The following is a 17879-nucleotide window of genomic DNA, read 5'->3' on the forward strand; positions in this document are numbered from 1 at the left end:
TTTTTTTTCTGCTTTGTCCGTTTGTGTATGGATGTGTTTGTTATATACGAGTTTAGTGCTTTTGTGAATGTATTCCAATATGGGGTAGGGATTGTAATTAAAATTGTATACATCACCAGCTTTCGGGTTATGATAATCGAAAGTCATTTGTTTCATAAAACACCAGCGCCAACCCAGATCGAATTTTAATTGGTTGTTTCCGGTAAATGCAATTTTTGTATCCGAGTGTCGAAAAAAAAAAAACAAAATCGGTATATAAATTTTCGGCTTCCGCATCAAGTTTATTTAAATGGTACAGATAATTGTCACTGAAATATAGAAATATTTGTTTGCTGCTTTTGTTTTGCATATTGCATTTTTGACCCTACTCCAACTATATTATCAAGAAAACAATTTCAAATCATAACACGGGATGCCAATAGTATCGCATCTAACTTTCAGATATGCTAAGCAAATTACATCCGTATGTGATAGAAAAGTTTGCAGAGATTCCGGTGTTGTGAATGAAGAAAGTCGGATTGTTCGAGTTATTTATTTCAAATATAGCAAAACATGACATTGACGTGTTGCTCAAGCAAAAATACATTTACTTTGAAAACAGCGCGGAAAAAACTACAGTTAATAATATTTATATGCAATTTATTAACTATTGCAAAAAAAAATATTACTATTGTATGTTTTTATTCTAATATAATGCATTTCAAATGTGGATACGAAGATTGAAATATTTTAACAGATTTATTATTAGTTTAGAACCTATATTATAGGTCTATTTGCAATTTCACATAATAATCGGTATATTATGGAATATTTTTTAACATTTTGAATTGCATTTCTACAACTGTAGAGGTGGAGGTTGTAAATTCATGTTTGGGATTTTAGACTTTAATTGTTGGCAATAATATAGATATTCTTTTCCTATTCACGTTTTTAATAAATTAAATTTAAAGAGAAAAAGAAACAGGAGCAATTAAGATCCTCACTTCGAAGGTGTTAAGTATAATATGAAAAATGTATATGTGAAGTGAGGAAAATGGGACGGGAATGGTATTTAGAGTGGTGTGCATTTCCAGGAATGAGCGAGGTAGCACGCTATATTCCTGAAAGGATGAAGAATTTCTGATTAGCATGTCATTAAGAATCTCTTCTCTCTCGGCTGCCGGCGTCTCAGTCGGTAATGAGATTACTGAATGTGCAGCTTGATTGTTTTACTAATGGCTCAGCCAGACGAGATCCTGTTTCGTGCATATTTTTACGACTCGGGGGCCTGCTGGAAACGAAAGGAAACGAAGATTCGAAGAAAAGGAGTTGCGGGAATTAGGAGAAGGGCGGAAGGAAACTGTATTTACTTGCTCGCCACATTAATTTCCTGATAAACAATTCTTCACTTTTATTATTTCTCTCGCCCTGATGACCGCACCATAATTAATTAGCTTTTTGTATGTCGCTACCATTCAACAAATACCCGTCCATTTGCTAACAAATGTAAATTATACTCCTTGTGTTTTGTTTTATCTTTATTATTTGTTTTTGGTGTTCGACATAGAGCAGCAAAAAACAGGGAACAAAAAAGGACATAAAAAATGTCCCATCATCGTGCAATGGCATGGAATTTCGGTTGGCTAATAAAAACACTAATTTATAACAAAAATATTTTTACTTTCACAGAATCCCGCCATTAGACAGCAAACATGTTTTTATCGTTACATTAATATGTACTTTATATTTTTTTTAAAGAATCCACAACGATTTATTTTATAACAACTCAGTAGAAAGTATATTTTTTGTATATTACAAAAATATATAAATTATATTTTATACTTAATAATTATATAAATTGTGCTTTAAACATAAATTTATGATCAAGCGATTCTAAATATGTAAATAACTTCATTTCTCTATTCTTCAACATTATTGCAGTCAAGTCTTTCAGTAGTACTTCAATTATTATGATAAACCATCACTATCGTATTTTATATTAATAAATAATTTCCTATTCATTCCATTAATGGTTTATTCAAACTTCAAATGTATATACTTTCATTAACATCAATATGTTTATTTTTAGAAAATTATAGCTAACATTTGCTAGAAAAAAAATAAATTTATTTTATTATTATGTCAATCAATACTTCCCATTATAAATATGATATACATATTTATTTAGCAATTATTTTATTCCAAGTTATCACGGAACACCTATTAACTTTTCGCGGAACATATTTTGGGAAACCCTGCTTTGATTATTTTAGTATTTATTCGAATAAGAATAACTGGTTATGTTTTTACTAATTCATATTGAAAAGACACTCATTTTATATTTTATATACGTAATTATTTATGTAATTGTCTAATTGTTATTCTTTAAAAAATGAATGATTAAGAAAATAAAGTATTCAGTTTCTCTTATATATGTGTAATAAAATATATTCAATTATGTTTGAACTTCTTTTTCAGTTCCTCCAAGAATACACTATGTAACTTCGAATGGTCGTGTAGAGGTGAAAAAGGGTACGTCGGTTCGTTTGGAATGCAAAGCGTCTGGTAATCCTGTGCCCAAAATCACTTGGTCCAGGAGGAATAATTTACTGCCGGGCGGAGAGCAGACGACGGTAACTCCGGTTCTAACATTGGACCGGGTGGACAGGCACCAAGCGGGGGTGTACCAGTGCACTGCTAGCAACGGGGTTGGAGAGGACGTCTCCCAGCAAATTGTCCTGCATGTCCTTTGTAAGTACCAAGAAACATTACATATTAATTAAATATTTTTCAATTTCATAGTGTTCATGTTCGAATGTCATTTTATACTGGAGTTCTTTAGAACTCGTTATATCGTTATAAAATAGCAAAGTGTAATTGGAAATCGAAGAAGTTATGCATCGCGAAACTTTCCTATAAGTACCCTTTATACTGAGTCCCAACAAGCTGCACTAATTAAAATGTTTCACACGTAGTCCCGGTGCAAAGTGCACAAGCTGTTTTTGTATGTGTGTGTGAGAGTGTATGTGAGAGGGTTATCGATTCTAATTAATATGGGGATGTGAAAAAGTCGAAGTGCAAAACCTCTTCCGGGACGTAGCGAGATTTATTAGAATTATCGATTCCTCACGGGCGTAGATCAGATTATATATGTGCGCATAATAATTTATCACTCGAACATTGTTTGAGGGCGAGTTAAGACATAGAACTAATATATACAAGTCCTTTTTGCCCTTCTGGCCTGGATTACACATCGCGCTCAACATCTATTATACAGCGTATCAACAAGGAAGTGTGTGTGTACCCGCCATGTATTCTACATAAACTCATTTGTCTGCACACACTAGCCCTAATATATGTGTGCGCTTTTAACACCTCCGCTCGCAATACACGGAATGTTACAACTAATAAAACATTTCCATTCAACTAATTACAGCGAGTCATTCGTCCACTTTGTTGAGTTTAACTTTTGTTTTTATTTTAATTACACTATTAATTTTATCAACTTAGTTGTGCAATTGATTATATTTTTAAATATTCATTTTATTGTCATATTTCATTTCATACAATCATTTGTAAAATCATTCATTATTTATCTGTTCTTATATTAAACAGATAGCTTCAGGTATTTTGATTCAACAATTATATAAATAAAAAATAAACGTATCTATAAAATAAATACAAAAAAATAACTATTACAAAGAAGGTATTTAAATGCAAACTAACTAATTTCAAAAATTAGTCCGAAAAACTTCATGAATTTTATAGTAAAGTTATATTGAAAACTTAAAAAAGAAATACTTGCTTGCCTTTCTGACCTCTTAATTTAATTTTAAAAAGGAAATAATCAATTTTACATAAACCTACAAAATTGAATGACAAAACAATCAGGAAAATATATAATATCTAATATTATATTTATTTCGTTTTCTATCATATATAAGAAAACGAAATAAATATAATGTAAATTCTACTTGTACTATTTTAAATATCAAATAAATAACAGTGGAAAATTTTGCATAAATATATTAAATTTTAGTAATTGACAGAATAAAATTATAATGTCAATAAAAAAATAATACCACTTAAACAATATAATATATGTTATCAATAAAAACACATCTTGTACAATATTAATGAAAAATAAAGAATAGATAAGTATGTGTCAAAAGCAGTTTGGAGCTATCGCTAAAATTATCTAGATAAAGCTAATTTTCTTTTTCCTCGAGTACACACATTTTTTCGTCTTATAATATGAGAAAGCGAAAGAACTTCAAATTAGAACTTTATCCAAAAGATTTCTCGCGAGGATTTCGTCCCCTCATTTGCATGCATTAACAACTTCTCTCTTTCACCCGGCTCTCGTCGAGACTAAAAGGAAAACATATATTTGTTCGGCATAAAGTCACGGGGTCGTTGGTTCCTTTCGGCTTTCGATTAAAGACTTGTTTGTTTTCCGCGGTTTATTAACTCGACGGTCCATACGAGGCCTTAAATATTCACGTCCGAGCAAAGGAGAAATAGGGCAATCAATTCCATCAAGTCTAGACGCCATAAACATCGAACCGAATCAAATATAGATTTTATTTGGTTGTGGCAAATTATGTTGTCGTGTCTACATTATAAATGATTCATGCATATAAATAAATATTAATTTAAAATTATAATCAATAAGCGAATAATCTATTTGATTATATAAAGCAAATATGGGAATAACTTTCATTAAGTGCTTTGCTTACATAAAGTTATACACAATTTCTATCTATACAGAATCCAAATCTTTGTATTTTCAGAGTTTTTATGTCGTTTTTGTCATTTTTATATTGAATATTTGGTAATATAATAAAAAATAGAGTAATATAATGAAAATATAAGTTATTAGTAATAATTCGTTCAAGAAAAAAATGTTTAACTAATGCTTCAAATAATTATATTTACAATTATATTAAGTAATGAAGACTAATATATCATAACCATAATAATATTATTTTTTTCAACATTTCAGAAAATATGAAATGTATTTTTTCGTTTGATTTTCTTATAGACTTTCAAATGTTTTTTTTTTTTTCATTTATTGCGAAACAACCATATATAAAAAGTTAAAGTTATTACTTTTTCAATAGTATAGAAAGTAATATAAGCGTAGTTAATTGAGATAAACTGCGAGTAATATTCAAACATAATTCGTGTTGTGCTTGCTTGTTGTTGCATTTTATTTCAGCTTCCCTGTTTTATTTGCTGCTTGATTTTTATTGGTAATGTTCCAAGAAGTTATAAAGCACTCGTGAGATTTCCGCTGTCGTTTCCTTACAATATTAAAGTCTTAAGAGAATACAATTCACAACTTCGCGAAATCATACCCGGCGACACACATAGCCGGAAGAAGATTGCGACACAAATATACAATTCTTTTAAGGTATATTTCGTGTTTTCAGAAAACATGTAATGAAACTAATAATCAAATGCTTAAATCACTTTTAAAATTTTAATACTACTTTTTATTTTATATATACTGTAAAATTATAGTGTAGTTATAAATATAAAATTTATGATAATTTTATCAAAATTCACTGAAAAAGTATGATGTTTATAAGTATCATATTGTTTTTGTGAATCGTTATGTTTCTCATTTTTAATTATCAATAAACTCGTAAAAACTACCTAATTATGCATAAAATATTTAGTAAATTATATTGCGGTTGATATTTAAATGCATTTCAAAAGTTTTAAGTGTCATGGAAGTCTATTTAAGTACTTTGACAAATTTTCAAGTTTGATTGTGAACTATTTATGTATCATATAAAATAATTGTATTGTATTCCACAAACGTTGCTGTACTTATGATTTTATTCAAAGATTTATCTACACAATTTAATGTGTAAACACATCGCGGCGAAACACTAGATTTGTCTGGTTAGAAGTTTCTTATTTGACTAGTAGTGTGTATGCCAAATATAATTTTAATAATGTTTAGAAGTTGTGTGGTTGTCGAAATCTGAAAGCAAAACTAATTTATTAATGACTCTATACAAAATTAGCAAGCGCTAATGTGAGAGTGGTGCTATTGACGTCAGCGAATTACGTAATTAAATATTCTTGGGTTCGCGTCCGACCGATTTGTAGTGACACAAATCCGCAATTTGCGCTTCATAATTATCGATTGATTAACAGGCCTGTTCATCTGATAAACAATTAAATTATTATCAGTGTCATAAATAATATGTATTTGTTTACAAACGTGAATTGGTGACTGAAAGTGACGTACAAAAATCGCTTTTCATTCCGATCGAAAAACAAAATTAACAGTAACAACAATAAAAATACAGATCACACAAGCATTCTATATTTATATGTTGTATTATTGTAGTTGCATTCATACGCAATCTATGTTTGTCCTATTATTATTTTTTTCAATTTATTTGTTTATTGATAAATTTGACATTGTTCTTTACTACCAAAAATAATTATTATTGATAACGAACGTCAGCGCCATACACCATTTATTGATACTTTTTTTAAAATACAAATGTATATATCAAATTTTATTGGCAATTTCTAAGTAAAGTTTGTTTTAAAATTGTAACACATAATATCATTATAAATTTTATATTCAATTCATAGGGTATGCACATGTGGTAGACATTTAATTAACAAGAGTTAACGATAAATTTTGATAACTAGGTATAAATAAAATTTTTACTTCAAATCATCTTTCAAATTATTCTTTTAAAGTGATTTCTTGGAAACTAATCAATCTAATACGAGCAAAATTCGACGCACTTCTATCAATGTTTTATGTTGATAAAAAATACACATTTTTTATCAACATAAAACATTGTGAATGATTTTTCGATTGTGTTGAAAATTGGACAAAACGTGAAGTACCATTATTTCAATTACGTAATATATAATTATAGATAACAACTACTTCTATAGTCTAGTTAATATTTAAGCTTTTGTATCTGATTAGTAAAGACCAACTGTTGCATATGGATGATATATCATACATAATGGAGTAATTTTGCTCTGATGGTCACATATTACTTATTTAAATAAATAAGACATTTTCTATTGCAAAATAGAGATGTTAACATAATATCCTAATAGTAAGTTGTGAAAAAAACATTGAAAATTTTGTACCAGCCCTTATCAGAGTTGTGCAAGTATGACTAGAAGCAAGCGTTGAGCTTATGCAGATTGTGTGGGAGTACGGGAGTACGCTTTTGGACCTCGTATCTACACTTGAGCATTGCCTAGAGAGGGTCTCCGGCACATTGCAACGTAAACTGCGACTGTTGATTGTCTTATCATTTCCACAGCTGCCTTGGCATAATAAATACACACGGGCTCCGTCTCGCTTCCACCTCCCCGAAGACTATTTCCATCTATTTCCCTTCAACGCATTTACATTTTCTGTTTATACAATGTAGTAGGCGCAATTCGCGTGTCCTTTTGTTGGTTTCTGATAATTCCCGTTCCTGTGTTGCGCTTGTCTATCTATGTAGGAATGTGTATGTAAGTGTATATATATATATATTTGAAAGCGCCTTTGGTTGTGTCTTTCCGGAATTAACTTTATTGTTGAAAGAGAATTCCACGTTTTGTGTTCGAAAATTTTACGTATCACCTTTTTGTGTACGACCGCCGCCAGATTTTAATCTTTTTAATGTCGCAACTTACGAGATTGCTCTCTCTTTTTGTCTCTCTTTCTCAGTTGCTCTCATTCTCTCTCTATTTCTCTCCGCCCCCTGTTACAGCATGCACTCTCAGATAAGCATTTGTTTTCCATTAAATGTACATTTTATTAAACAAAGAAAAAAATCTACGTACAACACTCGGCTCTAATGGCCGGAAACTATAAAGGATAATTACATCCTAGAACAGGAGGATGAAGAAAAAAGTATTGAGCGCAGTTTTTTAAGAGTGTTTTTAATTAAACCCTTGTTTTAGATCAAATGATCTTCTCTATTGTCGCTTTTAATATACGTGTTGTTTAACTGGTAGATGAGTCGGTTTATAAGTAGTAAATTGTGGCACTCATAGTCATATCTCCCATTGTTAATATATTATTTGGCAATAATAACATTAAAAATTAGTTCTCTTTTAAATTAGATTGTTTTGAAACAAATGACATTAAAAAAAAAGGGTACTATGAAACCTTGAAATATAAAATAAAAACAATTTGTGCTATTAAATGCATATAAAAATTGAAAAAACACTATAAATATTATTATTATTAATGTTTTTGTGTAAAACATCTTTCTTCTGGATATACTGAATATAGTTTATTTTATTCAGTGTAATTTAGGATTATATGTTTCTGAATAAACAAAAATTAATCAGAAACACGTTTGTATTATGTTTATGTCTGAAATTACGTAAATTTGTATACATTATTTATCTTTGCTCTACAATTTCACAAGCACACAGTTAAAAAGAGGCAGAAAGCTCTCGGTGAAAAATTTATGAAATAAATAAATTTATGACATGCAAAACGCAACATTAACCCCTCTGACGACGCTTTGTAGAAGGAGAGAGTGGGAGAACGGCGAAAGTAGAGAATGTTTTTAACTTATTAATGCTCAAAGTGTTTTCATGGAAGACAAATGTTTTCTTCCTCTCCTATACACCCCTATACCCCCTGGTTCTTTCTTATTCCTTCTGCTATTGTTGTTTTGCGTTATTTAATGTATCGTCGCTGGTCATTCTCACGCTCATATATTTTTTAACTATCCATCTATTGTGGATACGTTCTTCCCGTTCTCCTTTTCACCATCCTTCTTATTTTTTTTGCCATTTTAACGGCACACATTTCTCTCTTGGTATTTTTAGAATCTCATTCCTCAGCCGAATGCACAATTTGCTGGAATAAATACTCGGGGACGATGTAAGCTTTTAATGTCTATGGGGCTCTCCTGAAAAGAGGGAGCGGCCAAGAACCAGAAGTGTCTGTGCCCATTCCATCCTATTAGCTGCACCATTAATATTGGACATCCAACCAACTACTACGCAACAACATGTTAAGACCAAGATAACCCTCAATCGATATCCTCGTGTATCACTAGAACCCCCCTTTATTTAGTCAGAACGCTAATACCGAATTTATGTAGTACTCTGCGACAGTCCATGATCACTATTTAATGTCGGGATTTACTAAATCTATCTATTTCAAGTATTGCAAATTTCATGCATTCATCGACTATTTGGCAACATGTTTGTCGTTGCATTTTGTATTATGCAGCCGCGATACAATGAACCCCATATAATTATAATGGAAAAGGGACTCGTGATTACAGTTCATTGAAATTCATTAACAATGCACAATTGTATTTCATTTTATCCAATAGAAATTTTCAATTATATAAATGAAAAATACATAAGTTAGGTTGCGTGGTCAATTTAAGCTTATGAATATCAAATGGAAAGTTCATAAATTTGTGTGCGGAATGGGTTTGGACGTTTTAAGTGAATCTATATATCATCATAAAAAAACGAAAGAAAAAGGAACACCTAAACCGGGAGAGGTGTATTTGCGCCTCCTCTCCCCGAACATAATTATTATGGCCAGTTTGCGCTCGTAATCTTAACATAAATTAGGTGATGCACTTGTTTCTCCTTTCCCTTTTACATCCCGGAAGCGCTTCCGTAAAATGCAGGTTAAGTATAATTCGATTACATTATAGTAATAATGTTGTTTTTGAGCGGATGCCGCGCTCGCCGTGCCATTAAAGTGAATTTATTGAAAGCTGCGTAAAAGCCCTTTTGTTACGTGCGAAGGAGGAGATTGTGAGGCGATGGTTGAGCAGGCAAGCTGCAGTTCGACCGTTAATCATCCGACTGCTGGCTTTAATTTGGCAAAGCCATAAAACAGATTGAGTGGCGAGAGATGTTATGTACACCTTGGGTAACATTAACCTGGTCCTGATTCCTTACAACCGCCACCCAACTACATGCATCCCGTATAAACCGACCGAACCACAATGGCTTGCTAGCCTCTCTAAGATCTTCCTGAAATATGGAGACAAAGTTTTGTCATATGCATTTGCGGACGTTGGCAACTTGCCTTCAACTAAATAGGCCAGTTCCCAATTCCGTTTTAATTAATTTTAAATTATTAAATTCTCACAACTTTAATATACATTTATCTTAAAAACTAAATTAACACAACTTCTTTCTTTTTTACTTCATCAAACACATTACTTCAAGGATGAAAGTAGAATTGAAATGAATATGTTATTTAATAACAAGTATTAAAATTAGGACATACAAAATACCTATTATTAGCAATCAATATTTTTATCATAATATATTTAGTTTTAATAATATTTTTATACATTAACAATAAAGCAATTCGACTTTCGACTTTATTTTTTCCATAAAGGAAAATGAATAATGTAAATTAAATAATATGTATAATACAAAACATTTTAAATATATATATTTGTAATAAATAGTATAGTGGAGTTATTTGTCTAACCATGACACGATTAAGTATTATTTAAACTTTAATAGAAAAAATCATAACTTACATTATTAGTATGTTTATGTAATAACAGTAGTTAATTATAAATTCGTAAACTATTTATAAATTATTGATTAAATTATAATTAACATATATGATTATTATAATAATTATTACTAGTTATGTATATAATTAATAGGTAAATTTGCAAAATAATTAAATTATACAAGTATTTTGAGTGAAATTGTAAAACCATGTTTCAATATGAAATATATTTGCAAGAAATTGTATTACACAATTCAGTTAAGCTTGCGTGAAATGCCTGATAATCAAATGTCATTCATCTAAAATTGAATACAATTGTGATAAGTTGATGTCCCGATTTAATAAGTCGTGTATCGTTAAAGGCAGACAAACGAAATCAGTATTTGTTATTTATTCAAAATAATTTAACGCCATGAATAATTCTCTGTAGGAAGAATTTGCGTTCTCGTAACTCGATGCGAAGTAGATTAAGATGAGCGGTGCTGGTTTAAGTTTTAAATTGAATTTATTTCTCTGTGCGATGGAGAAGTTATTAATAATAGAGCCGAGGAGACGCGTAGCCATCTCGTAGATGCAAGATATTCTCCCCTACTCCTGTAAAACTGAAAATGCACGTTAACGTTAAAATGTTTGATTTCGCGGAGCGAACAAATAACCCCCGAATGTTAATTCAAGCGAAAGACACGTGAAAAGAACATAATGTAAAAAAAAAGTGTGATTAAAATGTCTGTTTATGTAAAAGGAATAAAATGAAATAGCTTTGTTTCTACAATTCCTTGTTTTCGCTCGTGTGGCTTTTCCCCGTGCAAATGAAGTCGGTTATTGAATATGACATGCTATATAAGGAGCTCCTCCTACACTTTTCCACTGAAAGTAGGCTCCTAATTTAAAAAATAACTTCGCACATTTTTTTCACCCTTGTTCTCTAAATTCTCGTTTCCAAATATTCTATTACCATACACTTTGATAAAAGTCCTTCCTATAATGAGGTACAAATAAATATTGGATTTCATAAGCACCCTATAAATAGATGTCTAAAAAAAATCTTAATTTATACCCTTCAATGATTTGAAATTTAATTTGTAGCCTGTAGCACGTTTATTCAATCTCATCGAACTGCTACTTAAAATAAATATTTAATTCGTTGCCCCGGAATATTGATCGCATAGGTAATAATAATGTGCAAAAAAGTTATCAATAATTATTTGAAGGTATTAAAATATACAAATGCATTTTTAGAACTGCAAAATTGTTATATACTTTAAAAATATATCAAAGTGTTCTATCTAAACTATGACCTATAAAATAGTAGAATGCAAAATTCCTTCTACCGCCGATATAATTTCAAGTTTTCGCTTTAAATATACACAGTTTGCATATAAAAGTTAAACGTGGAATTTTATATAAACGTAGTAGACAGTCGCGTCGGCTCTCTCTCTTTTTCTCACTCTTTCACATTCTATGTTTTACTCTTTCGATCTTGCACATAGCTGTATGTACACAGAAATACACTACACTATACTCTAATCATAGCCATTTCAACTTTGATGAATATTTTATAAACAAGTGACATACTTTATGAGGGTGCAGTTTGTAAATTAACTCATCAAACATTCAAGAAAACTAAAACTTTAAGAATTAGTGCGCTCTGAGCTGGCGACAGCGTTTTCTGCTTCCACCGCCGTCGCCTTCAACCGCCTTTCATTTTTCAGACCTTTGAGCCAAGCTCTCTTCAGCTGCTGCAGGTCGCCCCCAGAAAACGATTCATAATTAATTTTTAAAATCGAAAAATAATTATTGCGCTCACCACCTGTCACTTTCAGTGGGGGATTTACGGTCGTCGGTTTATTTTTAAACCACTAACTTGGCGGATTGCAATTAGTGTAAAAGTGCGGTCCGTTATATATCGGTTCGATCTTTGATCAGCGACTCTGATTGATGGGATCGCATCGGGGGTTATGCTTAGAAGACCTGCACCAGTACCAGAACCAGCTCCAGCCCATTTGCAGTTAATCGTATCTGTAGAGATATATATATACGTGACTTCTGTGTGCGAGCGGAGAAGAGGATGTGTTTGTGTTGTGCTAGAGTGAAGTGGAGTACGGGGCGAGGGTGGGCGTTCGGGTTGTACATCTACACACCCCCTTTGCGAGCAGCGCTTCTGGTTCGGAGTGCACTGAAGTGAGTGAGGCATCCCTCATCAGTCCGATAGTTCGTAGGAATGCCAAACCCTTTGAGAAGCACTCGTTATTAAATCAAAACATGGGGGTGGTCTCCTATATTGAAATGAGCTGCTCCTACTTCGCGCAAATCCTGCCATCAAAGCAAGAATCCATATTATTTGTTGTTTCTAATATTAAAATCAATGGTTAAATCGAAGAGATTTAAGTAGAACATACAGGTATAATTAAAACTTATAAAATTGTCTTTTATTAAATTATTTTTTGTTTGAAATTTATTTGAAGCAACATAGTAAATATAGTTGTTTTATATAAGTAATATTATCTTCAATATTTTACATTTTATTTAATATTATAAGTAGATGAAACTTATTGACTTTAAATATTCTACATAGTATTATTAATACCTTCAAAAAGATATATATAAATAGTTTGCAGGATACAACTGTAAAATATACAAAAAAACAGGTACACATTTTATGTTCATATAAACTTGTTCTGAAATTGATTTAACTACTTCTTATTACAAGTAGTAGTTGCATTTAAAATGATATAAAATATAATATAATAATCCATACATGTACCATAATCTAAAAGAACATTTAATTTTAATAAAATTTCAAAAGTATTTTTCATCCTTTTGGAGCATCAATGGCAAAAAAAGAGATTATTGCATAATTAAAAAGAGCTTGCAAGTATCAATTTTGTGCGGATTAACGAATAACCGTTTTTACCTCATCTTCCTTCGTTTAATCCGTTCCATTTTCCGTTGATCAAAACTCAAGCATTTTCCGCGTCTGGAGAAATTCTCATTTTATAAACTTGCGTAATAAATTGATTGAATATTTATTGGCTGCATTGCATGGTAAATAGCTAGGTAATACAAGGAGGCGAATGCAGGGGGTGGCTTTTGCAAAAGAGAGACCGGGCGTAGTAAACAAATTAGGTTTGTATACGAGCGTCTAGGTAAACACATATATACAGAGAGAGACACATATAGACAGTTTAGTTTTGAATCGAAGGCAATTCTATTAGGAAAATACGATGCGGATTCATGTGAAAAGGAAAATTAGATGGCATCGGCGTCTTTGAATGCATAAATGAAATTTTACTTACTTTGAAGATGTAGAAACGAAATGAAATACCGTGCGGTTCTTAAAGGCGTTTTGTCGGACTGTTTCGACTTCTACTATCAAACAAAATCAATTACAATAAAAGAAACTCTAAACACGAACTATTTATTTTTCATGTTTTATGATCATGTTTCTTTCAGACTTTCATTCCATATGCAATGTGAACTAACTTTGCATAAATCTATAATAAAATAAATCGATTAAAATTTAGTAAAATTTAGCTCATTTCCATTATTTATATAATAGAATAACAAAACATACATATAAAATTTATTTATTATAACGAGTCTAGTTATTTAAATGTAGATGTAATAAAAATGATTAATAAACTGCACAAAGATAATTAAAATTTAAAGTAAGTGAAGGTTCAAAAAATAAATTTTAACTTTTGAACAACAAACATAACGTTAAAATTTTGATGTTGTTTATTTTAATTTACCTCCGGGTAATTTCACTTTTTTGATTATGAAGTAGGATTTTTGTTTATTTTCATTTTGTTTATGCCGATTAAAATATATTTATATCCTTGCCACTTTACTCGACTCAGAATAATTCTACTTAACTTATTTTGCTGAAATAATATAAATCAACATTTAGTTGACTTTTTATTTATAAAAATAAGATATAATTATTATATAAATACCACTAGTAATTAATTAACGTAAATTAAATCAATATTAATGTAAATATCTATATCGCATTAGATTTATTTATGTTATTTGTTCAGCGAGTGTAAATCTGAAGAATAATTCATATTTCATTTTATGTTGATGATTTATTAATCAAATATTTGAGCTCAGCGGAGGGAAAAAAGAAGAGGCCTTTATTCGCGAGAAAGATGGAGGACTTATTCAGTAAGGATCGCGGATTAGCGAATATAAGGTATAAAGTCTCGCTGCACGCGAATAGTTTATACGCTGAAAGTTCGTTCATAAATCGGGGAGCTTAATCGTAACTTCTTCATGGTACGCATTCAAATTCCGCCGGAATTCCTAACTGCGCTAACGGAAAGTTTTTCCTTTACGTAATTACCAAATTGGTGTACATAATATCTGGATAAATTTAATTAGTATAGTATTAATTACACACATTTTAACTTACTTAGATTGTTACATTTATTGTAATAAATAAATAATAAAGTGTAAAACTATTGTATAGTATATGTTACAATTTATAAAAATGACTATGTAACGTGAGATACATGTGTTTATAACATTATGAAAGGAAGGTTTCCTAAAAAAACATGATTGTGTATTATCAAAACATTCTATTCAGTTAGTGAAACCTATGAATATAATAGAAACATAAAATGAAATCTGCGCTAATATGTCCTATAATTAAAAGCAATTTCCTAAACCGGATATGTATCTAATACAATAACAAAAAAATTACATTGAAAATGTAATATCCGTTTGTACGATTTAATCAGACTTGGCACTGCTTGTAGTAGTTGTAGACCGCTTTTCCTCAGGCCAGAGAGTTGAGGCAGATTTATGCCCGCTTGATGTCTGAAGATTTGCCTAATTGCGCGAACAAAGCCAGGCGCGTTATTAAAACACAAAACTACCTTTCCGAGCAAGGGATGTCGGCAGTGTAGGTGAGGAAAAGGATGAAAGGAGTCTTCGTTCTCCTATTGCACAGCACCCCAGTCTTCACAAGGTTCAAGGTAGTCAGGAAGGGGTGAGGAGGACGAAGAAGGCAACAACGCACTCCACTGGAACTTTAATCTTGAGAAATAACCCGGCGCATCCACCAATTACCCAAAATACAATATGACTCCACTCGAGACTTTAATATTATACGCAGGGAACACAAAAAAACAATAACATAAAATAAAATAAGAAGTGAAAATACGCCGACTTTTGTCCAGTTAATATTTCATTTACTTTTATTGTATCAAACGAATTGAAATGAAAACAACATTCTGAAACAAATTATAAAGAAATAATTTCAGTTATTAATTTTAAAATTGGTTTTATTAACATCCATTGGAAGCGTGTAATTAAGGAATTTGTCACCATATAAACTCACATTTACTTGTAATTTATTTGGGGGGAATCGGTATATCCGAACTTCCTTCCGGTTATTAAAGTTCATAGAATTAATCACAAGGCTACTATTAAAATCAATATTTGGTTAGTCTATTCATATAGTCAACTTACATTCATAATTATTTCTTTCCTTTTCACAGTCATTTTCTATAATATGGAAATTAGAATAGAATATCGTAGAATCTGTATCGTCTTGGTGGAAATAATTAATTTTGACTTATATATCGTGTTTTTTTTTTTATTAATATGTCAATATAGATTTATCTCACATTATTTTTACATGACAGCCTGCAAGTTGTCAACTGTTTTGTCTTTTTTATTTACAAAAAAGTAGTAAATAGCACGACACAATAAGATTTTATATCACGATTTAATAATCCATGATAATAAATATTTATATAAAAGCGTACAATATCAATAACAAAATTATATAAGTTTATAAGTTTTAACATATAAAGTAATGAACAAACTTAAATAGCACTTCACTACTTTAACTGAATCAGCACTACTTTAAAGTTTTGAAAATTTCTTTGTATAAAATCATGTAACGTTCATACTTTTATTTGATTTTGTTTCAAATGCGAAGAGAAAATGGTCGGCAATAATAATTTATAATAATATATTTTATTTATAAACTCATACAAAAAATAAAATTCCACCCATAGACATATAATTAATGCATTTATAACAAGTATTAATTCTTATATCGTTTAAACATCTAACAATATTAAAAATATGTACTTTCTTGGTCAAAATAGGTCGTTTTTTGTATTTTTTTTTTCCTTTTTTAATGGAATATGCAAATGCGAGATCTTTTAATTGCATTTTAAGCCAAGCGAAGTCATTGTGTCTCCACCTCCTGATTAAAAATTCACCATAAATCTTTTTTCTCTCTTCTTCATTTTGCGTCCAGATGTAAATAATAAAGAGTGCGAGTGCGACAGCTGAGATAACTCGGAACTACGCCGGACGGTGTCAGTTAATAAAGTAATAACGCACCTCGAGGGAAGAGGCGGCATGTCCCAGTGTCTTCTTCGATCCCTACTGTTCCTTCGCCTCTTACTCACAGCAAAGATGAGAGAACGGAACTACCTATTTAAAGCCAACTTTGGTCATAAAGCTACTTAGATGCTTGCAGAGAACGCGGATGATCCAGGACTGCTGGGCATTAAAACTATTTTACAACTAATTGAAATGTCGCTCGCATTATCGCGATATTAAATCGCACGCAATTTTAAAACAATTTCGTTTGCGGCTCCGACGCCATCGAATTTGCATGCAAATAAATGTCATCCAACTAGACGCACCTGAGCCACCAATCCCACAAATCAGTGTCCCGTTACAGAACTTTTGTATATAAAACTTTACGTTTATTACTTTTAATTTAGTTCAACGTTATTGCATTACTTATTCATTAATATCGTTTTTCATTAACTTTATTAGAATATTAAATTAAAATTATTTAAATATTTAGAAATTAATGACTATAATTTATGTTAGCTATAAACGAGACAAAACCATATTACAGGTGGCCATTTGAAAGGTATATTTTTCAGCTATCAATCTTCGATCACTCATCCTTTCGATCTGAAAATTGTTGCATGCAACTATTTTACGTCGTTCCACCATGTGTGTATACGTGGCAAAAAGGCCCATTTTTCATGTGGGACGAGAAGAGAAACATAAAAAATATAGCACGCATATATATCATCATTTTCGAAGCTCAGTCAGTAGGAAATTGATCGATTGCATTCGCAACACACACAATTCCGTGTACATCAAATTAACAAGCCGAAATTACTAGACAAAAAAGTAGACCGAGTAAATACAGTACTTATTTTAAAAAGGGCAAAATGTGTTATGCCCCATATACAGCGGATTTCACTGTATAAATATAATTAAAATATGGTAACTGGAATAATAAACCAGCAGAATCCATATTCATATGCCCTTCATATGCCTTCTCACCGAGAGCTCTGTGTTATCCTATCTCGAAAAAATGTACTAAAAATAAAGTTATTAAAAATAG

The 17879-nt window shown here is 31.0% G+C and overlaps 1 protein-coding gene across 1 annotated transcript in view; it reads left to right on the forward strand.

Annotated features, from left to right (window-relative positions):
* LOC108557354 (neuronal growth regulator 1-like) overlaps nt 1-12859 on the forward strand; it is a gene marked incomplete at its 5' end in the record, with an annotated part of 54148 nt that extends 41289 nt beyond the window's left edge. Inside the window, 3 exons of the mRNA XM_017913833.1 lie at nt 2458-2730; nt 12413-12507; nt 12575-12859. Of these exons, the coding sequence (XP_017769322.1) occupies nt 2458-2730; nt 12413-12507; nt 12575-12859 (653 nt within the window). The remainder of the gene's footprint in view (nt 1-2457; nt 2731-12412; nt 12508-12574) is intronic.
* Nucleotides 12860-17879: the final 5020 nt, after the last annotated feature.

This window comes from Nicrophorus vespilloides, unplaced genomic scaffold (assembly GCF_001412225.1).
Source record: "Nicrophorus vespilloides isolate i.1.1-1 unplaced genomic scaffold, Nicve_v1.0, whole genome shotgun sequence".
NCBI lineage: Eukaryota > Metazoa > Arthropoda > Insecta > Coleoptera > Silphidae > Nicrophorus > Nicrophorus vespilloides.